Source organism: Telmatherina bonti (genome assembly GCF_933228915.1).
Source record: "Telmatherina bonti genome assembly, chromosome: 10".
NCBI classification, from domain to species: domain Eukaryota; kingdom Metazoa; phylum Chordata; class Actinopteri; order Atheriniformes; family Telmatherinidae; genus Telmatherina; species Telmatherina bonti.
Genome location: NC_136628.1, coordinates 17,969,379 through 17,993,861, shown reverse-complemented (window position 1 = coordinate 17,993,861; position 24,483 = coordinate 17,969,379). Strand labels below are relative to the sequence as shown.

The window sequence follows — 24,483 nt, the reverse complement described above, 5'->3', positions numbered from 1 at the left end:
ATGGATAACATGGGCATATTATTGGTGCGTGACTGTTAAATGATAAAGAATTTGGGCGAGGTTGCCGGCCGGCCAGCCAATCACGGGCCGAGGTGTGGCTGTGGAAAGGCGTGGTCAGGCGAGAAGGGGCGGTGCTAGAAGCGGAAGTGTGCCTCGGCTGATCTCTCGCTGTCATTCGGCCACGGTCGGTTCCAGGAGAGAGGGGCAGCCAAGACGCACACAGGGATCGGCTGTTCTCTGTAGGAAAGACAGCGAGAGAAAGACAGAGAGAAGATTCTGAAACGAACAATGAAACCGATCGAATAAGGCTTGTGAAAGTACAGCTCACTTGCCACGTTAACAAAGCAGTTTGATGCTAGAGTCCAGATCAGATAGAGAGCTGTGTCATTGAGCAGGCAGGACACGTCAGGAGAAGGAGAGAGAAAAAAAAGCTGACCGACTGCACTGTACGAGTCAGCTATTAAATCGCCACTGAAAGCTTCCCTGTCGCATTCTTTGCTTCAAGGACACCGTCTCGCTCTCAGTCCGAGGGAAGGATCTCGACAAAGACATCGCCGAGGTCGAAGGTGGTGATCGGAAGGTGAAAATGGTTTTATCCGCCTCTATGCTGCCTGTCCAGCTAGCTAGCATTCGTGCTAGCCGTTAATAGCTAGCTTGCTAATGTTAGCGACGGTAAAACTTAGCTTTGTTCATTTTTCACTGCTTGTCCGTCGACTTCTCCCACCGGCAGATGAAATAATAATTATCAGAAATAACTTGTGACATGTTTTATTTGACTCGTTTTGATATGTGATCGCGGACTGTCCATGGACTGCTGACAGCTGTCAAACTAGGTCGAGTGTCTTTTTCCCTAACGTCGTTTCGCTTAACTGTTAACATCTTCACCGTCCACTTATATTTAATGTCGATGTGCTTCCGTTGAGGCGACACCGTGGGCAGTTAAATGTCTATACGCCCGCTTGCGTTTGTGAACCGTCTCTAAATGGAGACTGTGCTCGACACAGCAGTGTCTCTGCTTTTATTGGAGGCTGCCAGGAGCTCAGCTGTAGACTTACAAGCTGGCAACGTCACGGGGTTATAATTAGCTAAAGATGTAACGTTGACTGGTTGTTTTATTATCAGCTGCAGATGGTTCAAGCATGAATGAGCTCCTTTACGGCTATTCTTCGTGATTGTTATATGTTTAGTGGTTAAAGTAAATAGTGTTTTAAAGTAACCACTTCTATTAAATTCTGTTATAATGTCATTACAAAATTAGAGTTGGTTACAGTTACTGAATTTAAAAAAGAGAAAAAACTAAATTTGTAATTGTATTATAAGACAAAATATTGGCTTTTTACAAAGGGTGTACTACATAAATTTTTTTTTTTTTTTGTTAAGGAACAGTATTTGGGAACATACATTGTGTGCCTTTCAGGTTGAATGTGGGCGGAGTTTTTGAAATATAACCACGCCTACATAAAATCATATTTTAGTCATTCGCAAACCACGCCCACTAACCTGTAAATTGCGTTGGAATTGAATAAACCTAGAACATGTAGCTTTTTGTAAAAAATTGTAAAAGAATTCATTGTTACCCTAATGTAAACTAACTGTGGTCGTGACTGACGTAGAAAATAAATTAACAAAATAGCTACAGATTGTAGCCTGGATATCTAAAGGGCTTTTAGCTTTATGTAGCAGATTTTAGAAGAACTGTGCTCAGTTATCATATGTTAATCAAGCAATAAAATATTTGAAGTTTTTTAATCTGTAATTTTTGTGTATTTCAAATTGAGCCACAATTTAATCCAGTAGGACTTTATCCATCATGTCTCACTGTGAAACGCCCTGTAGTTTCTAAATCCCTCGGTCTATAGAGGAAATTAAATGGGCTGACTCCTGACGTGTATGCAATCCTATGTCCTTTTCTTTCAATAGGACCAAAGAGATCGCGGGATAGCATTTGTTTCTGGGGGCAGAAAACAAATGGGGGATTACGGGTTTGGAGTCCTAGTTCAAAACAACACTGGCAACAAGTCTGCATTCCCGGTCCGAATCCACCCGCATTTGCAGCCCCCACACCACCACCAAAATGTATCTCAGAGCCCTGCTGCTTTCATAAACAGCACCACAACCACAGGGAATGGCACCACAGGAGGCTCTCCCTGGCTCTTCCCTGCCTCTGCCACCCACAACAGTGTGCAAGATGAAATCCTGGGAGGGCCAGAGAAGCCCAAAGCACAACAGCAACAGGAAATGCAAGAAACGCAAGAAAAGCAACAGCAACTGTCTCCTGGGAGCCACCAGGAGGGTGGAAGTGGTGGTGGAATAATTTCAGAACTGGAAAAAGCCCGATCAGAGGAAGCCAAGACAGAGAACGGCTCATCTGAAGGCAGTAATGGAAAGGAGAAGCAACTTCGCCTTGAGTCACCTGTTCTGACAGGCTTCGACTATCAGGAGACATCTGGTCTTGGGGGAACTGGTCCGGTACAGTCCAGTACAACCTCGTCATCACTTACTGGCTTCAATAACTGGTCAGCTGCTATCCAGCCTGCACCATCCACAATCATCAATGAGGACGTCAGCTTTTTCAACCCCGCCTCTGCCAACAATGGTCCTCTGCTGTTCCAGAACTTCTCGCACCATGTCAGCCCAGGGTTTGGTGGAAACTTCTCTCCCCAGATTGGACCAGCTGCAGCCTTGTCCCAGCATCACCCAGCTCCCCCACCGCATCCCCACTTCCAACACCCCCATAGCCAACACCAGCAACATCGGCGTTCCCCAGCCTCTCCCCACCCTCCACCGCCCTTCCCACACAGGAATCCGGCTTTCAACCAGTTGCCACATTTGTCCAACAGCTTGAACAAGCCCCCGTCTCCATGGGGTCCAGCCAGCTATCAGAGCCCCTCTCCCTCTCCTGGCTCATCCACATCATGGAGTCCTGGAGGAGGCTACGGTAGTGGCGGCGGTGGTTGGGGAGGATCTCAGGGCAGAGATTATCGCCGTGGGTTGAACGGTGGGATGACCCCCATTAACTCCATCTCACCACTGAAGAAGACCTTTCCTAACAACCACGTGGCATCTCAGAAGTATCCCCGAAATAGTCCAGCAGGGTTCAACCCAAAATCGTGGATGGATGACGGAGTTGGCCGTGGTGATAACATTTTCCCTTTCCAGGTCAGTTTTTTTTTTCTCTGAATAATTAAGCAATATTTTTCTTATTTCCTGTGTCTGCTAAACAATCTGCTGGTGTCTTTTCCATTACTTTGTACCACAGTGTGCCCAGTGTTCTGGTTCAGATGTGGATATCTTTCAGCTCATCACCTGAATAGTTAAATGTCAAGTGTTATTGGTGTTAGCAATTAATATCATCACAGCATGAGGTATTGCTGCTTATTTTAGAAGAAAAAGGGGAGGGAATGAATGCACACAGCACAATTGTTACCATTTTAAAGCTGCCGTTGGACTCTGTACTTCCACAGCTGCGTGTCCCTTGTGATGACTAATGCAGCTCTCTCACTGCAGTGGCGTGTGCCTTGTATGTGAGCTGGGGGGGGTAAGGATTGGGGGTATGGGATATGTGGATTGGGGATGGAAAGAAAAAGATTGGGAAATAGAAAATGGGCAAACTGTAGAGGGCGATTAGAAACAAAGCAGGCGAAAAAAAAGATTGCAAGGAGAGCAATCATGGTCCTCCTGGACGTGGACAACCAGAAGTGACAGATTAGAAATGCAGTAACGTTAAAGAAAGCAGAATCACAAGGACCAGGCTGTGTCACCGTGCCTTCTGCATAAAAGGTATCTATTTTAAGTGGTAAGATTGATCCTAATAACTTTTCAGTTTTACAGTTTTTAAGAATCCCCTTTGTCCCAGCTGCGTTAGGAAGCCATTTCTCGAAAAATACAACATTTACAGGATTTGTATTTATGATTTTTCATAGCCGGATCAGCACACAATGAGATGGCTCAGGTTATTGTTTTTTCCCTTGAAACAACCGGATGTGATGGAAGGAGGTAGAGGGAGCATGGAGACAGAGTATGATTAATTTTCTTGATCAATATCATGATTGATGGTATCGGTCGATGCAAGGAGGCGGCGGAGAAGAGAGGGAGGTTGCCATGGGCCTGACGGCCTGAAGAGTGATGTCTTTAAGGACCGTACTTAAACGTGTCCTTTCACAGGACAATGTTCCTTCATCTCCAGGCACCCTGCTCTTTCAAAGCATCGTAGAGTCAGTCGCTTTTGGTTCCCCGTGCCATTGTGGATAAAATGGTGCTAAACTGCATGAATGATGGTTTCTCCTTCTTGGTTCCACTCTGTTGTGAATAAAGCTGATAATAATTTCTCCTCGCAAGCAAAGCAACTACACAGTGCCTGTGACTTTTCCATGTAATTTATTTTTCGTTTTGTCTGTTGAAAATGAACAATACAGAAGTAAAACAATAACGCCTTTGTACTGACATGTCTTGACATGTCTTTAGTATTTCTGCTTGATATGTTGCAAGAGCTGTAGATACAACTGCTGACTGCAGTCATGGGGTCAAGTTTACATCTCAACCTGATTCTAGACAGTAGAAGCTGTTATAAATAGTTTTAAGTTATTTTAAAGAAAGAAAATACTGAACCAAAAGAGCCTGTTTAAATAAAAATATGATCTAGAGTGACTGGATTAAATGCCATCAACAAGCATCCTTCTCATTTAGTCACTCCTGTTTAATCAGAATTATGATGGTACATCTGCAGTTGTGATTCTGTGTTTCCAGAGTCCCATCTGTGTCATCCTCATGACAGATTTAAACTAAAGCTAGCATTACTGTAGCTGCAGCATGTTGCTCTTCCTTGTGATTGAATCAGATCAACTAAAGTGGCATTGTCCTCTTGGCCTCTAGATTCTGCAGAGGCAGATGGGAGGTTGGGTGTTGAATGGCCCTACTGTGTGTGTGTGTCTATATGTGAAAGGGATGGATTATTCAAGTGCAACACCATTTACAAATAAATAAAAAAAAAAAAAAAAGACAGTATAGGTTAAGTTAAAAGATAAAATAATCATGCATCACCTACATAGGTATGTATGGAGAGAAGCTTTAAATAATGTGAGGTATGTAGTTTGACATCATTGCTGTTAGTTTGGGCTGTTTGTGCAGGTGGTGTCTTGTTTCCTATGTTGGTGAGTGACTGCTGTAACCTGCATCCCACATAGTCAAACTCTCCTGAAGCTGTAATTGAAAGGAACTTTGATGGGTGTTGTAGTTGATTGTTTCAGCAGTTCACCAGGAAGCAGCATGCAGGTCACTTTTTGCTGCCTCCTAAGTGCAAACGGTAATTGATCTCACAAATGGATTAATATTTGTCTTCATTCGTAACGTTTCATTTGTTTTTGGCCTGGTGGTAGATCTCGGTGACCTCATTACTCGATAGACTTGGACGAATGTAAAGGAAACTGTAAAATGACTCTCAGGGAAACATTTGGTGCAAATTGATGCTTAACTCTTAAATCATGGCTATGAATTGAACTTATTTAGTTCTTCAGCCTCAGACCATCTCCTCCGATCGCAGCTTTGAGCATCTAAGGAGTGGTACAGTTTGGCATGACTGTAAATTCAGGGAATCTCTTTATGCTTTCCTCTCTTTGGCCTTTTCCCATTGTTTTACTTGTCGTCCTCTAATGATGTGTCAATCAATGTCACTTCAAGCTTAACAGCACATCTCTTGGGAAGCGTTCAGTTTAGAGGCTGTAGAAATTAGAATTTGATCCTGCTAAGCTTTTCCTTCACGCTTATAGAGCTATCTTCTGTAATCTTGGAATATAGGGCTTTTTTTGAATCATACAGTATGTCTTGTGCTTATTTGTAACGATAGCAGTATAGTGTTGCTCCACTTCAGAAATGTTTAACTTGGGTGAGCAAATGGATGATGTTGCAGCCTTGAAGCTGTCACTGCAGGAACCTTTGTTAAATTACTACACAGGAAGCCAAGACTTGGGTCCATCTGTCAGATGCCTCCTCTTTTATAACTCATTCCTAAGTATATTAGTGTTCTGTTTGACTTGAACCTTGGTAATTGCCACATTCTCCACATCAGTCTTTAGACCACTTCCTTTTTTCATTTCAGTGCAATTGCTGAGGAAAAACAACTTTGTTTTAGGTTTTTATAATGGTCACAGAAGGCTGTTAAGATCATACATGTTGACTTCCAAAAAAGGCTTTCAGTAAATAAGATCCTGCAGTTTGTGAGCTAAACAGACCCAGATAAGAACCTGATGTCACACTTCTCCACCATCAACCCCCTCCAACTGCCTCGCATAGCTCCCATTTTAGCACCAGCGCGACAGATGACAGATCAGGGCCTTTTGCTTTAGAATTCCTATTGTTCAGCCATTCCTCAGTCACTGCAATAATTCATCGCTCAGTTTGATACTTTGTACATTTTTTGGAAAGCTGCATTGTTGCATAAAACTGTAGAGACAACACTGATAGCAGACAACCTTTAGTTGCTTCTCTGTAACATTTCCTGGACACATTGTTTGTTGCAACTCTTAATTATTGATGCAAAGATAATGCCTTATTTCATAGTAGCACTTCAGTACTATCTTTCAGACCATGAGAAGCATATTTAAAATTTCCCTTTGAGAGTACAACTGCCAGTACATTTGGCAGGTATTTTCTACAGAGTGGTGTACGGCACTGTGGCAAGCAGAAGGGGATGTTCCAGCACTGTGTTACTGCAGCAGGGAGGCCCACTGATGTATTAGAGCAGCTTTAGTACTCAGGATGGGCTCGTGTCCAGGGACACTACAGCTAATGCACTGTTCATCTACTAAAAGAGTTTCTTTCAACCAAATATCTTTTTCCTTCTCTTGTGTCTCATTCTCCCCTAATTTCTTACCTGGGAATTTCAAGGTCAGAAACCTGCTGTTGTGTCAGGTGCACTGTGATGATTTGAACTGGTAAATTTGGCGAGGGACCAGGTCAAGACCTGCAGGGCCTGAGGGGGAGAGTAAGCCAGGTCAGGATATTGTCTCAGTAAGCCACCTGGGTAACCGTTGGTTACAGTTCCCTCCTCTCTGTTTGTGTAGCTCAGGAAAATCTGTAGCTTCACATGTTGCCGTGTCTTTGAAAGCATATTATTAAACTGTGTGTTCTGTTCATGATGTATACCATGTATGCAGGCAATGTTGTTTAACATGGCTTCACTCACTGTTGTGGGGAAAGAAAAACTAAACCAATGAACAGAGCTGTATTTATAGACATGGACATGCAAGGAGTGAATTATCCTGTTAAGGGTCAGTCCAAAAGAGGTAGGGTTGTTGTTGCATGATTGCTGAGGCCTGTGGTCACAGCAGTTGTTTAACTAGATGCACCGACAGCTATTTTAGGGCTGAAGGGTGAACATCGTCATTGAAGCTCTTCTTCATGGCATTTCTATAGATGTTTGACATTCAGTTTCTTTGTGTTTGTTGCTGAGCTAAAATATACTTAAAGCAACGGAATCTACTTCATCTGAAGAAACAATGTCGGCTCTAAACGTCGCTCTTAGAAAGATCGGACGCTTTTTGTTTCACACATCAGGTGATTTGGCTTCGTTATTTATCTGCCCTGTGTTTGACTTCTGCGATCAGCGCAGAATTATTGCAAGACTGATAAATGTGTGACATGGGCACACACCTACAAACATCCACCCCATATCTCTACCCATCAACCTACAGATCCCAAAGTTGATGCCTTTGACCTCTTGTCCTGGTGACAGTACTGTTTTATGAAAGAAAAGTAGTCTCTTAGACTTATTGGTCTGAGCTGCACTGGCAAGAACATAATGCCACTGCTCCTGCAACCCTATTGTGCCCTTCTCACACCCTTGACAGATGCTCTGAAACAGCACTTGTGTGCATGCGTGCATGCCTGTATCTGAATAAGCCTTAATTAGTCCCCGGTCCAGTCTTCTACTCTTACCTTAACAAAGGAAGAAGATGGTGTGAGAGATAATGTGGAAGTGTCATTTTGTATTTATCCCAACTCATTGCATGCAGAAAAAAAAAGAGTTGGTTCAGTCTAATTCTCCAGCGATGCATGTGCTGCTGGAACTTTCTCCAAATGAACACTATTGACCCATTCAGCCAGCGTGGAGTAATTGGTTGTTTTTGACAGTTGGGGGTATTTCGTGTCAGCTCTGGTCTTTGAAATACTTGACCAGGAAGAATGACAAATGCAATCATCAAAACCGCAACCTGCTTCCCTTTCCTGTTCTCCTTTTCTTTTTTTTTTTAACAGTGCCTTACCTTGCTGCCTGCAGCCTCGCCCCTTTGTCCCAGTATCATTTCTACCTTCCATTCTTTGCTTTGAGCTGCCTCTCATTATTTGGTTTGTGAAGGATGTGATCAACTCAACCTGCATGTTTCTTTATGAAATCTTTCCCCCTTACTTTGCCCACTCTGGTTGTCTTCCATAACTTGTTTTTTCATGAATAGACATAAAAAGTAAGATCAATGTTAACCACCAGCTTCATGTCAGGTTTACTCATTTGTTACCACTCTACATCATTAGCATCTACAGGATTTTTTTTTTGGCTGCTTCAGATTAATTCCTGTTTGAGAGGCCTCATTTCCTCTCTGTTTAACATTTTCACAGATTTTAAATTTCTTTTCAACGCTTATTAGTTCTTCACTTTAACACATACAGCTTGGAAATGTTTTAATATTTACGTTAAGTAAGCAGTCCAAGTCACCATGATGACTAGGCCGAGCCCAGTCTTTATGTGGAATATTTTAAAAACACCAAAAGCTTATTTAACTGGAATTTTCAGGGTGCAAAGATAAGTTATTCTGTGTGATCACCATTACCTGTACCTATTGTACGACAATATAACGCCTCTTCATATTAGTTACTCTTTCTGAAAGCCCCTAGTTTAATTCAGTTATTGTTCCTTACTGGGAGAACTGGTGATCTGTTTCAATGATAGCAACATGAAAGGTAGCCACGTTTAGGATAAATGAGCTTTTGCATAATCCATTAATATGATCATCATACTCCAAACTGGTTAGTTGTTTGTTTTTTTTTTTTTAACATTTTGAAAAACAATGAAAGACGGCCGTCGCTGTTCTTCCTCTTTAAGGCTTGTTTCTACGTTTGAACCGCTGTTGAAAATGAGGGAATATTCACTTAAAGGTAGTGATGGTCAACGTCTAGCTCAACCTCAAACAAAACCTTTCTGTGGATTTGTTTGTATTGGAAGGGTGATCAGTTTATACATGCTAGGGGTGGGAAAATCGAATCAAAAATCGAATATTGCTTCACAATTTTAAAGTAATTTTTTTTTAGTTAAAAAATCAATTTATTTAATTATTTATTTATTGTTTTTATTGATCTTTTTACTTGTCCTCTTGGGCATTATAGCAGCAGAATGATGGTCTGGCTACTGTGTTTTTTTTTTTTTTTCCCCTGATTGAAATCAAGAAAAATGACGAGCAACAAAAGTTAAGTACTTTTTAATTTTTTTTTTAGTCTACAAAAATCTGCAATATCGAAGAATTGTGAGAATCGCAATTTAGATCTAATTGGCACCCAAAAAATCGGAATCAAATTGAATCGGAATGAAAGCGTATTGTCACAGCCCTAATAAATACAATATATCACTTGTTCATCGTTATAGAATTTATTTAACCCTTTAGAGTCCATGTCCGTGTGCACAAGAGTCTCTAACAGGCCGAACAAACAGGTGCCTTAATTTCTTTGTTTTCCAAGACGGCATCAAAGCAGCTATAGTTCATTTTACCAGGTCTCGCATCATGAACCACAGAGGTAGTTTCCTTTTTATTCCAACCGAAGACTTCGGACCGACAACTTAGAAATACCAGGCGCTGACAGCCAGCAAACCAGTTAAATAGGGTAATCACTGAAATGTTTGTTGTTTTAGTTCTAGCAGCATTTGTTATGTTTATAAATTACCACCTTCTGCAAACTGACTGCACATGAAGCATTTGTTTCAGGAAGACGCTTTCTTTTATGAGCTCATTCTATAGGCATGACCTCGCAAGTTTTATTAGCTGAATTATTTATGTAAAGGAAAATGTTTACATGAAATGGCTCGAAATGTGCTACTCAGCACTGAGAAATTGATTTATGGGCAATTGGTTATAATAAATCCGTTTTTATGCTTGGCAAAATCAACCATCTGTTTCCTTTTCTTTACTTTAACCAGTCTCAGTGGATGTTTCTTGCATTGTGTCTTAAAGTGATTTATTTTAATTTTGTGATTCATCCATTATTTCCTGCTACACAGGGATCTTTTTTTTTTTTTTTTTTTTTTTAAATTCCTGGTTGAACATTCACAAACGGCAGCATATCCCCGTTGGAGGCACTTTGCCTTGCAGGATATAGTCAGCATTATAAACCAACCCATCAAGCAGGTCTTTTCATGAGTCATGCAAAATGAAAAGAGAGTAAACAAAGGTGTGGCGACTATATTACGTGTATCAAGGTACCATGACTTGCATTTTATTGTTGCCTGCAAGTAGAAAAGTATGGATCACAATATATTTTCAGTTTACACTATTGGCCCTGGGTTACTGTGGCTATTTCTCATAGATTCATATGACATGGGCTACCCTATAAATTGTGCCGTGTGTGTGTGTGTGTGTGTGTGTGTGTGTGTGTGTGTGTGTGCGCGCGTGTGTGTGTGTGCGTGCGTGCGTGCGTGCGCTCTCTACAATCTGTCAGGGGTAAGCACTTTGCTGGTCAGCTGTCCAGTTGTTAAGAGAAGGATCCACAAATCTGATGATTAATCACCGTCTGCGCCCTTTTTAGACTAATGCTTAGCAACTTCAGAGCACCAGCCAGACCTATCTCCACCCTTCAGACTCCATCTTAACCAACATCATGAATCCCCATCATTCAGTCATGGAGTAACAGAATTAGGCTGTGATGCTGCACCACATAAGGATTACTATATCTAAACTGGTCTAAAAATACTGAAATACTACATTAACTGCTTCCTGAATTGCATGTGATCATATAGGAATATGCTACCTGCTCCTGTTTACCTCCTATGGTAACTAGTTAACTAGTCCTTAGCTTGTTTCAGCTCCACTTCAAATGTTTGCCATGTTTGTCCAGGAGGAAAGCCCTAAGCCCATTTGTGATGCTAAAGCGGATATGAGAAAACAGAAGATGTAATCTGGGTTTCTATCCCTGAGCTGATTTTTGTTTTGAAGGACACTGTGTGTACTGGGTTTTTTCTGCCGTGTCTTGTCGGATTTTAAAGGTTCTTCCAGTCAGTGTGGGAAATCTGCACCAGCTCAAATGCTGTTAAATTATTGGCTACAGCTGGGAAGTTTGGCTGTTTCATCAGCCAGCTTGCCAGATTTCCAGCCACACTCTTTAGCTGATTAGATACTAAAAGTAGGTATGGGATTCAGGAGCCCCTGCAAACACAAGAGAGTGGATGAAAAAGCGAGCTGGCTGCCCGGAGGACAATCAGTCATGTGGTTCACAGACGTAAGTCTGTTTTTCTGAACCCTTTAGCATTTGACCCCTGTGGAGTTCATGGTAACATATTATGCTACGGGTTTGTCTTCTCAGAGGGGTTTCACTTGGCTCTCTTTACTGACATCTGTAATAGTTATTGAAGGTTAGACCTGGTTGCAGGATAACTACTGCAGAGCTAAGACATGAATACGTTACACTGAACCACAACTCTAATTGCTCATTGGTTAACTCGTGTGTTGGGTAATACCTGTTCTGCAAGACCTGACTGTCCTCAGCTTGGCTGATAACAGAGCTAACCAAGCAGTGTTGATGTTCTTGTGAGAATGTTTGTCTGCCTTTTCACAAGAGAAATAAGTCTTTGTTTGATGCCTTTTTTTGTGCAATGATTATAGATTTTCTTCTGGTTTCTCTCAGCTCATTTGAAGTTGTATAATTTCTTCTTATTTAAACCAAATCCAGCAATTTCTGAAGCTGCAATGTGGGACATTCCACCTAACGTTTACAGGATATTATTTGATCATGTTTTGCCGATATAGATTGTAAAAGGTGTAAAAGGTCGAAGGTGACTGTGTACAATCAGTGATGAACTAAGTTAAAATATGTAATTTTCACATAAAAATCTGGAGGCCCAGCTGTAAATAAGTGTAACTTTTAACAGCTTTAACTATGAGCTAAACCATTAAACTGCTGAGAAGAAAGAGGGTGGGGTGGTGGGGGTGGTGTTGCGTTTAAGGCACATCTGCCAACTTTGCCCCCAAATTTCCCCCTTGTTTGCATTAATATTTTCTTTTTGTTCCCTCATGCATAAAAATGTCATATATAATAAAATGTTTTTGAAGATAAATACATATCCTGGCAGGTAATCAAATTAACACAAGTATAGTTTTAAGCTAACCAAACTGAAATTATATATATATGATTTATAGAAAGTCACACTGTGGATGTATTTATGATGAAATGCACACAGTGCAGTCTTAAGCTGAGAAAAGGACGGTATAAGACATTGGTACAAATTACATGTAGTGCCCCCCCCCCCAAAATGTGTATGTATTTTGTAGTTATGTGAATAAGGGAACTATTTATCGATAATAAAAGACCATAAATTTCAGGATGTGGTGTGGATGGGGTGCATGAGGTGCATGTCCTTATTCGTTCTGCTTTGAAAATAAACTTTAAATACATATTGGTGGTTTATGTTTCTCAATCTCTTTAGAACATTTGTTTTGCAAGCGAAGAGGCCACACAGTACAGAGTCATGATGCACCATGTATCAACGGTAGTATGTTAAGCATCTAGTCAGACTCAATCAGTGGCTCTTTCCCAGCTTTTAAACAAGTCATGTCAGATGCTTTCAGACTTTTTTCCTGTAGAAGCAGACTGTCAGTCTCTCCTTTCTTTAATATCTTGAAATCTCAGGTTATTTTACCTGTGTATGTTCCAGGTAATGGAATCACTGTATTTCCATAAATATGTAATGCAAGCGTGTCTGCAGACCTCCTTCAAACTTTCTAAAGCAGCACTTTGAAATAATCAGAAAGATGTGATGCCAAAAGTCGGATAAGAAATCTTTAAGTCGGGAGTAGACGGTATGGAGAGAATAAACGCAACTGAACATGATTTAGTCAGAAAGCAAAGCTGGCTGAGCAACAGCTTGAAGCCAGTATAGTTTTCGGCTGTTTGAACTGTGAGATCTCTGATGCAGTGCTGGGAAATATGACACTATTTATGGAATTTCTTTTTTTGAGGTGATATTCATCAGAGAGTCACTGGAAAAATGTCTTAAAAAAAAAAAATAGAAGGCAGGAGGAAGGCGTGAGGCATTGAAATGTACAATGTGGAGAAATTTGGGGATTTATAACCCCTTTTAAAGATACAAACAATAATGTTATCAGCTTTTTGAAGTTATTTCAGAACAATGTTTTCTGATCTTCGGCAGAGTTTATTATTTTGAATAGAAGGAAGCTGAAAGAGTTTGTCAGTTTCAGCCGCTGTTGTCACGGGGCTGCATATTTGGCAGAGGTGGAGTCGAGACAGAAACCTTATCAGCATGGCACTGGCAGCGTGTGTTTGTGTATGGGGACATGTTTTTAGCCTATGAGCATATTTTGTGGACACACACTGTGCGGGTGCGAGTGTTTACACATGTTTGTGTGTGCACACACACATTCAGCATGGCTGCTGTGCCAAGGATGCCTATGTTCTGAGGTGGCAAAGTTGACTTGCTGGAATTGGCTTGGCATGAGACCGATCCTGCTGCCTTTCGTTGCGTCTTTTCTGCGTCGGGATTTCGTCAGCTTCCTCAGCCGCACGGCAGCGAAAGCGAACAAGAACGCGTGCAAACAGAAATAATGGTTAAAACTCATCGAGGCATCTCGCAGAGCCAGAAGATGTAGTCGAAGCTGACAGAAAAAACGAGATTTACCGGACAAAAGGAATGGAATTTTATCTTTTATATAGAAACAGACGCACCCCTAAAAAAAAAAAAAAAAAAACAAAAAAAAAAAACAGAAAAAGTCATTATGTCTGAGTACCAAGATGAAAATCATATTGTCTAAGTATTTTCAGAAGCAGTGAGGCGGTCCTTTAAATTTTATTCTTGTCTATTTTGCATGAGTGAACTGATCTGGGCGCAGTGCAAAGAGAGGGCGTTGTTGCACTCTGCAATGAAGTTTGACATGTGCATCACTCTGTAATCACACTCAGATGTATCAATCTGTTGATTCTCACGTCTGTGTATCAGTGTGACTTTCCCCAACAGCTTCTCTCTTTGAAGAAGGGTTTCAGTGTACAAAAGCAGCTCCTGGATGAGCGTGGATGCTTAAAACAACTGGTGTTTTTTGTTACGAATACTCTAAACCTCTTCAACCCCATCTTGTCTCCTCTTCATACCGACTTCTGGGATATATTTTCAGTCACCAAACAATTTGCACATAATATGGATGTGTTTACACATGAACTAAAAGCTACTTTATGTTTTAAATATGGGCAGTAATTTGTATTTGCACATTTCTAAGAAAGGCATAAATAAACACAAATCCGTCACATCTTTTGCATTTTTCTCTGAAATCAGCGAAAGCGAGACTGAAGCCAAGTAACAGATCGCCATTTGGTTGTTTAGCAATAATTCTTTTATTACCTCGATCGCAGGTGTTTCAAGTATGTGTGAAGTACTCAGAACATATTCTCAAATGTAAATAAGAAATGCTGGCACCTATTTTTTTTTTTTTTTTTTGACCTGTGCAGGATAACTGAGTCAGTGTTCCAGTAAAAGATTAATGTGGATGCTCCAACTCCAGTTTAATGTGTTTTCCAACCACCGTCTTTTAAAAGGAAAATGTCAGATACTGTTATATTTCTGGCTTTAAAAGAAGTTTTAAAAAAATTCAAAGTGTCTTCTCTCTCTCTCTCTCATTTTCTCTGTTTAGGATCGAACCAGGTCATTTGACAGCTTCAACATGAACACCTTGGAGAGCTCCCTGATTGACATCATGCGGGCTGAACAGGACAACCTGAAAGGTGAAGATCTTTACATTAAAGCAGACTTAAAAACATAAAACAAGACATACAGCTGTGCTACACTTTTATTTTCAGTCGTGTTGACATTAATTTCCTCCCAGACATATATGCTTCCCTCTCAAAATATCACCTCTTTATCAATAAACTTACCTTGCATGCAGGTTTTATCCATGTTGTCTTCAGATGGGGCAATTTAGAAAAAAAAAAGTAACTTTTATTGTATTTGCACATATTCATAAAAAAAAAGCAATCATTCTTCATTACGTCTCCCTGACTACTTGAAGGGAAGCTAATAGATGTTTGCATACACACATATTGAAGTTACCTTGACTGTTTCTTCACATATTTTTGTCCTTTAATGAACAATAATAAGAAGAGGTCAGACTGTGCAGCATGTCAGGTTGCTGTTCTGCCTTCTCTTTTCACATTAAACAATTACAAGAAGCCAGAAAACATTTCCTGTGCCTGAGCTCGCTGCAGTGAGGGTGACCTCTTTTTTTTTTTTTTTTTCCCCCCATCCTGCATATTGAGAAGGAGATGGAGATAGAATGATGGAGGCTTAGGCTTTGCATTTAAAAGGGGATTTGTGAGAGAAATAAAATAGTCCCCTGATCTGGTCTGAGGCTGTTGGCCATTATTCATTAGTAATCATTGCTGCTATAGAGCCTTTCATTTTGAGCTGTGATTATGTCGCTGTAGTCACAGATAATCATAACTGTTGCTGTTACTATTGAATATGTTCTCTACATGTTGCCATTATAATGTAGAAAAATCAGTTGTTTCGGATAAGAAATTATGCTTTTGAGAAGAGGAGATTTATAATGTATTACTGGTTGATAGAGATGACAGGTAAGATATTTGGAAATAGATGGACTGTAAATCTCTCCTGATGTTGGTGTTTAAAGATTTTCATGAAAACCCCCCCCCCCCAAAAAAAAAACCCTGCATTTGACAACAACTATCATGCACTTTGGCCCTGCATAGGAATGGCAACCTCTCCACAACCCACCCTGCTTCTTGCTTCGTAGCAGCTGAGACGGGCAACCCCCCTCGCACCCCCCCCCCCCCAACAATACATAGACGTGCATTTTACAAACAATTTTAAAAAGTGAAAATGTTTCAGCTAGGCACTGGGATATTTGCAGCACATTGAGTCTTATGGCTTGCAGAGTGTGGACGATTACAGCTGCACTTGTTCTGTTGCAGTCCTGGAAATGGATGATCACACTGGGATCTGGTGTGTTTGGAGGCTGGTCAGTGGCCCGGGGCTCCTTTTTGTGTTCCTTGAAATGTTTTCCTGAGCAGTTTTTTTTTTTTTTTTTTTTTTTTCTTCCCAGAGGACCTCGTCACTTGATCAGCTGCTACTTGGTGCAGCGATGTTTAACTTAAAGATTGTATCAGGAAAGATGGTTAACTAATGAACTTACATATGAGGGGTTTACATGGGGCAGATCAGTGTGTATGTTCTGTTATTAACGCCTCGCTTCTGATTGGAAATTGGTTAAATTTTTAGGTGACAAAAAGAAAATGGTTTATAGCAGCGGGCAGTTTAACAACTGTTTTTTAAACAAATAGTGACAGAGTGTGTAAATGGCAGTAATTATTGTTAGAGAAAACCTTCTCCAGAAAAGACCAGACACTAACTGGTTTGATGAGAGCGAGGCGCTGGTTGGAGTAATTCTGATAAAGATCATTATTTGGATCGGAACGCTTTTGATTTCTGCAGGTTTCAGATGAGTTGGAGGAGTTGGTTTAGTCTCGCTAGCTGAACTACTTTACTATATTTGTTAATGGTTAGAACATAGGACTTAATCCTAAATAACAACAATGGCTTTATTTAGCTATTTACAACTTTTTGGATCGGCTCAGCACCTGAAATGTTTTACTTCAAGTCTCTATTTGATCTTAAACCTTTGAATAAATTTATATATTCTTTTTCTAGTGTGTGTGACGACTTCTCCTCAACATCTTAACTTATTTTAGCCTTCCACACGAGGCTCAGTCGCATCCTGCTGTGATCTTACATTCTGCTGTCAAAACTTAGTAAGTCTTGCCTCAGTGTTTTGGGAGGAAAGCTCCAAGGCTCTTTCATTAGCGACGTTATGGTATATTGGCCCCAGTCTTTGTGGCTCTGACTCCTGTGATTCCTACCTAAGCTTTTACTTCATTAGAAACCAGAACATACGGGATTATGAGAACAGTCGCTTCACATGTAGCCTCCTGTTTTCAGTAAGGGTTAAACATTTAACACTTTATCTGTTTTTAAAACGATGGCGTTATCTTTTTGTTAAAGAGTCATTTTTCTGGTCCTTTTAATCTTACAAGTTTTGAGGTACTTTTTTTATTTTTTCCATTTATTCAGCATTTAATTTGATATATTCTATGTCAAAATATTTATTTTCCTTCAAACCTCGCATTTGACCTTCTTTTCACCTTCTCTTTGTCATGTCTGCTTTGCTCGAGTATAACCCATTCTATACTTCCTCCACATGATGCATCCTAGCATATCCCATCCCTGACTTCTCTGTGACTGACTCGTAGCTCCTGGCTCCTATACGATGCCTTGTCATCGGAATTATACTCTAGGCTTTTGCAGCGCTGTGTCAAGTGTAGCTGTGACTTAAGTGAGTTTGTCCCTTCCTTCTCAAAGCAAAGTAAAAAGAAAACCGTAATTACTCCGTATTTCCTTTGAGCGCTTCCTTCTCCCTAGGCCAGCGCTTGTTCTGTGTTTTTTGGCTCTCTGTCACACACATACATGCATGTACACACAAACACAATAAACTCATACGCCATGCGTACACAAGCACATTCAGATGCGTATATGCGCCGGTTTCTCATCCCAGCTGAAGGTATCGAACAGTGAGAGCAATGAAGCAGGGGAACATGCGAGACAAAATGCCTACAGTAGATGTGGCTTTGAATCTCTTCCAGCATTGTCCTAACTGACAGAAAGGACCCCTCTGTTCGGCCACCGCGCGCACACACACACACACACACACACACACACACACACACACACACACACACACGCCACTGTGTTGTTTGAAGCTTGTGCTTCATGCTTGCACTTTAACAGCGAGTGTACAGTATGTGTGTGCAGCCGGCGGCATGCAAATAAAGTTCACAGAGCGGCCGCGCACAGTCCTGCAGACACACAGGGATGTGGCGTACCTACTTGCTTCTGGGAGGCGGTGCAAGGCTTCAAATCCAACATGACGGGATGTGTGGGTATGCTGATGGACTTTGAATTTTTGGGTGCCACCGCCTGCACCGCCTGTTTATCACTTTGCACATTTACAAAGAGAGAGATGAAATGATGAATTTGCAGAGAGGAATTACCTGATATGCCAAATCGGCTTCGGATTAACCTGAAAACTTCACAAAAACTCCAAACTTGCCCCCTAAAGCCGTGGGTTGTTGATTCTGGTCACACCCCCCCCCCCCCCATTTCTGTGTGGTTCACTATGCGAGGTGTGGGGGATGGGCCAGCAGATTTCCATGTGACAGCGGCATCGGTACACACCAATCATCAGGCGGTCCGTACCCATACAACAATGCTCGCACTATTTGAGCCCTTTCATCTCATTATCGCTCTGCTCCAAGCAGGCCTTGCATAACTTCGAAGCTTGTTTGGCATCACAACATGTGTTTGCGTGCATGCTACTGCGTGTGTTGTGAAATGGCCCTGGCAAATGACTGTTTAAATTGCATCATACGAGACACAGAGAAGGACAGGCAGATAAGAAAATGGAGGTCAGTGAGGAGAAGAAGAGGGATGGCTGATGTCCTAGAGCTGCAGAATGTGACTGGATGGATGTGGAGGCAACACTTGGTCTGCTTATAACACTCCCAGCTAAAGCCCGTCCTGGAGCACCTCTAATGAACCTTTTAACTCAACAAAGACAACAAAGTAGTTCAAACGGTGCTTGTGAGCAGCTTCATAACGAGATTCAAGGCCTTTATTTGTAAAAAAAAAAAAAGCGACATATGTTGTGTAAATAAGAAAAAAAGGAATGAAATAATTGCACATTAAACTATTAAGGTGGTGAACTGTTGAAGCTGGATTTATTAGTTAGAATTTGATGGCATGACAGTGAATAGTTTTGCATTTAGGTCATCTGAGATTTAGCAGCGCTAATCACCTAGCATGTCCCACACCCACCTGGGATGTTTCCGTTTATTGTACTTTCCTCCTTTAATAAGATCAGACTTTGTTTCTTTCTTCATCAAGGTTGGCCTGTGTGATGACCACGCCAGGTTCTCTTTGACATGACTAAAGAAAAAACACTCTTATCCATTATTATGGTCTCAGCCGCTAGCATGTTAGCTAATCTGTTTGATTTTTATTGCCTAAAGCAGCTGTTTGTTCATGGATGTTGTAGGATCTTCAGAATTGTTTAGTCCAACCTGATCGTGCTGATTTGTTTCACCTGCGATGACATTTTTGTTCATAAAAGTGATTCAGTACAGACTTGCACAGCAATAGCGTCAAATCCGCAAAAAACATTCTGGTCATTTTTCTGCTCTGTCTCCTGTAGGTCGTCTGGGGTTCCCCCATCCAGGAGGGGACAACCCTCTTCCCCTTAACGGTACGTATGCTGACCTCTTTACTGTCCTCAAAAGAATGCTAATACCTATAGCTGATTAAGATCGTCATAAGAAATTTATGTGCAAAAGATTAAAAAAAAAAAAAAACAAAAAACTGGATTACAACCGAACACATTTCATTAAAAATGTCAAAATGTTGTGATAGATATTTTTTTTCTAGGATAAAGAACGTCTGCAATTATTCCACCAGTTATTCTGTCTTGGTCCTACATAAAGCTATAGCTCTTGTTCTATTGGTGTTTTCCTTCAGGAGGATCATGAAGTTTTTGACTGCAAAGGGGACCAAAGAAAAAGCAAAGACAGCCCTATTTGTCCAGTTGCTGTAGCTTTTGTAACCCAAAGTTCTGTTAAATCCATGTGCAGCAGGTGGAGGTTGTTGGACCATTGTGGGATAATTTAATCGTTTGCATGTGGTAGCTTTGGAGCTTCCCGTTCCTTGGCTGGCACACGCTTAAATCCACGCCCAAAATTTCCTGGCGTTCCTCTGTTCCCCGTTACTTTGTAAAGAGCAGTGTAAAGAAAAACACCTAGTTTTGCAACTGCTTTGCTTGGCTTGTCGTCGTCTATTTTGTCTCTTCGGATTGCTTGGTGTCTGAGAGAAAGAATGAGAGATAAAGAGTTGGCTTTTGATGCCAGATAGAAGATGCACAGCAGAGACAGAATAAGACAGAATGATGATTATTTCTATGATTTTGGACTTTTTTCATGTCGTGACTTAGTCAAAATGTCCTTATCAACGTGTAACTGCGGTAAATGGTGCCTTTGCTATCTGGTCCTTTGGCCGGGATGCAAAACAGGAGAAGCCAGTCGTTTCTTCAAAAGCTTGCTGGGTCACATGATGAGATCACATGGCCAGGAGCTGTCATGAAGCCGTGAGACAGATGGTGCCAGCGGATAGAGGCTGCACACCAGCCCTCTGTTTCTCCCTGCCTCATAAGGATACGCAGATTGCATTCCTCATTCTCTTGATCCCTTCCCGCCCAGTCACTCTCATTTTCTCTCACCCCCACACAGCTTTTTATCAGCTCATTTCTCCATCGTTTCCAATCTACCCCCCCCCTTCTCCCCCTCACACACATCTTTTTATAGCGCTCTCCGTTCGCTTTTCAATCTGCTTCCCTGCCTCTCTCGCTTGTCTCTGTTTCTGGCTCTCTTTGACCTTCCCGACAGAGTTAAAAGTCCATCTGCTTTCGGAAAGTCATCCGAGGGGGGGGAGGCGAGGATTATTGCTTGTTCGTTCTGGCCACTTCTTCACCTTACCTTGTGGTTTTTAGAGAGAACGAATGTCTTTGTGTCGTGATTGTTTCACTTTATTTCCCATCCCGAGGTTAGCTTGATTGGCACGCTGGTATGCTGCCGACAAAACGGAGCGTTTGGATTATAGTGCATATTTTTCCCAGATATTGTTTCCTGTAACTGGTTTCAAGTTAGCATAGCTAGCTGATGTGCCTTCAAGTTTAGTCTGGATCATTTCTTCATTCAGTCACCCCCCCCCCCCCCCCCCCCCCGCCATGATTATGCACACTTTATCTTATTACTTTTCTGTCTAGCTGAGTGAAATGGATAAGTTGCCCAGTTGTTTTGGCAGTGTTGCAGATCTAATCAGATCTGGTGATTAGATTCAGACTAAGCTGCAGTCCTTGTCCCTGTGCATGCTACTGTGCATGCTGCCTTTTTTTTTTTTTTTTTTTCTTTTTGTACTTTGCTCTGTCTTTTCCTGTGACGTAGTTTGAATAATGTTGTCTTTCAGCCACTATGTCTGTTCTGTATTATGTTCCTTTTTAACACCATGGGAGGTATTTTACTTAGATTCTTGGTGTTTAACTGAGATGGCCTTTCCGTTCTTTGCATCTTTGCATCATGTATAATCTCACTTGATTGTGAAGCACTCTACTTGTGTTGTGAAAGAATAACATATGTGATAAATTCCTATTTCTTTAAAAAAAGGCAAATCCTTTTTTTTTTCTTTCTTTTTTTTTTTTTTTTCTCATAGTCCTTCAGGTTTTTGTGTTAAAATGATGGAAATGGAAGCCGTCTTTGCTCTAACTACATGCTGAAAGTGAAACGAATGTGGGGACTGGATCGCAGGCTGATTATGATTCATTGCTGATTAACAGAATCAGGCTGACTATGGAACATCCCTTCATTGTCACGAGCCACCTGGTACCTTTATCGGTTCAGCGCATTATACACCATTTCTAAACATCCTTTTCTTTGATTTGTCCTTATTTACCATGCAGCAAGGAATTATAGCAGGAGACGAGGTAAAGGATGATCACCTATATATAATGTGTTGCAAACCATTTTTAGCTCCGACTGATTTTGCAATGTGCAGATGTTATTTAGTGTGGCATGGCCTGGTTTTGAATGATTTTTGTGCTTTTTGTATTTGCAATGCACAGTCTAATGACGTGCTTGTCTGCATGATTGTGTAAGTGCTGACCCTTGTTTTGAGCTTGTGAAGTGATCTTATTCGTCTTTCATAGTGAAGTGCCCCCCTCCACTCATTATGATTCACTCTCTTTGCATTTTCCGTTGAACTGATACAGCAAAATTAAGCCAGACGTTGCGTGTGAGCAATGCATTTAGCTTACAAGTACATGAGGCAGACAAAAGTAGTCAGTCATTTTACTCACCGCGACAGGAGCAGACACATGGCACACACTGTAAGTTAAGGCTAACACCCTTGTATAAATCTGCACAAAGCAGCTCAGAGCAGGTTGTATGGGAGCAGGAATAGGCCAGGGAGAGCTTAGCCTCTACCACACATCCGCTCCACAGTGAAACCATTGAGACTTGCTCACTTAAGAGGGCTATTTGCTTGTTAAGCTGCATGCATGTTCGGTTCTCTAAGAACATGCAATCGCTGCACAGTAAAAAACAAACAAACAAAAAAACAGAGTTACGATGCGCGGTCAACAGAACATTTTACATGACTTTAAATACATGTCGTACCTTAAAATTCAGTTCATTTCTCTTGGATGTGTCTTTTTAAACTGCATTACCTCCATGTTTGTTTGTTTGTTTGTTCGGCTCTTCTGGATGAAACTCAGTACCAGATAGATTATTCAGCATAAAATCAAAGAGAATGAAGTCCTATCGCTTCAGGAGGTGAATTTATGCTTCTCTTCTTCCTCTCAGGTCACTCTTCTCTCTTCCCCATGGAGGATGGTTTCCCTGACGATGAGCGTGGCGATCAGGGTCTGGCAGGCCTCGGCTCTCCACACTGCTTTCCCCATCAGAACGGAGAGCGTGTGGAACGCTACTCACGCAAGGTCTTTGTTGGTGGCCTGCCTCCAGATATAGATGAAGGTATAGTAGCTGCATTTAAATCCCAAAGGTTAGGCGTTGTGTCATGAACTCAGCATGGGAAATGGGAAGTGTTAGGGTCAGGGAATTGTGTCACACACACACACACAACGTATCTGACTGTTTCCCCTCCGCTATGTGTCTTTATGACTATGTGGACTCTTCGTTTTAATTTCAGATGAGATAACGGCAAGTTTCCGACGATTTGGACATCTGTTCGTGGACTGGCCTCACAAAGCTGAGAGCAAATCCTATTTCCCACCTAAAGGTATTTTTAAATCACAGCCTGTTCACACTTTGCTGGGTGTCGATTTATAATCCTAAAAAAAAAAAAAAAAAAGCCTGCAAATATTTTTTGCAGTAGGCGCTGGAGTATTCCTTATCAGTGTTTGTGTTGGCCTCGTATAAATCTTCATGCAGGCTGTTGCCTGAAGGGTTGGTTTGTACATGCTTATGGGCTCCTGCTGTGAACTGCAGAACGCCATGATCAGACATACTGTCCAACTCATCCACACCGGAGTCTGCTGGTACTGAGCAGATTCAGTAACCCCGCTGTCTGTCGCGCAGGCTACGCCTTCCTGCTTTTCCAGGATGAGAGCTCTGTGCAGGCTTTGATCGACGCCTGCATCGAGGAGGACGGCAAGTTGTACCTGTGTGTGTCCAGCCCCACCATCAAAGACAAACCGGTCAGCAGGAACACACACACACACACACACACACACACACACACACACACACACACACACACACACACACACACACACACACACACACACACACACAAACTCGCTCGCTCGCTTGCTTGAATCTCTCACTATTTCTGTAACAGAAACTTGTTGCTATGTGTGTGGCAGGTCCAGATTCGCCCGTGGAACCTGAATGACAGCGACTTTGTGATGGATGGATCTCAGCCTCTGGACCCGAGGAAGACCATCTTTGTGGGAGGAGTCCCCCGTCCACTCCGTGCAGGTATCCTTCCATTTTTTCCTCCTTCTTCCAGCTGAATTAACAACAGGCAAATGTTTGGAATAAAAACACTTAGATCTGAAGTGTGTCCTGCATATACGGGCCGAGTCTCGCACGTCTTTGCCGCTTCCCGTATTATCAGTCACTTATCAAAAGCCTTTAAAATGTTCCTACTGTTTTTTTCCCACATTTCTGCTCTTGTTTAAAAACTTCCAGGGGATAACAAACAAACCTCGCTTTTACGTCTCAAGATTCGCAGCCTAATTTTTAGTTAAATGGCAGTTGTCAGCAGAAAGCTGCGTGAACGGACCTGCTGCAGGGCAGAGCCACTGACCTCCACTGCTTGGATTAGAATGAACTCTCTGTGGCACGCTGAGCTGTGCAGCATATTAACATCCATTTTCTCCTGATAGCGGTGTTATGTGTACTGCATGTTGTGGTTGTCATGTTTTACACCTCTGTGCTGCTGTTGCTGTAATAATCAAGGTCACAAGGCCCAGCAGTGCATTAGATATTTTATGAGCTTCTGGAATACTTTGCTCTAGATTTCCATGTTAAACTCTGCAGGATGTTTCTTTTTTTTTCTGTCACTTAACAAGTAAAATTGAGAAATTTCTTCAA

At 41.6% G+C, this 24,483-nt stretch overlaps 1 protein-coding gene across 2 annotated transcripts in view; it reads left to right on the top strand.

Moving 5' to 3' along the window:
• The first annotated feature begins 200 nt into the window (after nt 1–200).
• cpeb4b (cytoplasmic polyadenylation element binding protein 4b) overlaps nt 201–24,483 on the top strand; it is a 28,169-nt gene continuing 3,886 nt past the window's right edge. Inside the window, exons 1-9 of one of the 2 annotated variants that reach the window (XM_079247589.1) lie at nt 201–580; nt 1,921–3,159; nt 14,889–14,979; nt 19,518–19,568; nt 21,828–21,851; nt 22,729–22,899; nt 23,075–23,164; nt 23,464–23,582; nt 23,751–23,865. In XM_079247589.1, coding sequence (XP_079103715.1) covers nt 1,969–3,159; nt 14,889–14,979; nt 19,518–19,568; nt 21,828–21,851; nt 22,729–22,899; nt 23,075–23,164; nt 23,464–23,582; nt 23,751–23,865 — 1,852 coding nt within the window. In that variant the 5' untranslated portion in view covers nt 201–580; nt 1,921–1,968. The remainder of the gene's footprint in view (nt 581–1,920; nt 3,160–14,888; nt 14,980–19,517; nt 19,569–21,827; nt 21,852–22,728; nt 22,900–23,074; nt 23,165–23,463; nt 23,583–23,750; nt 23,866–24,483) is intronic. The other variant, XM_079247590.1, reaches the window with a different exon arrangement.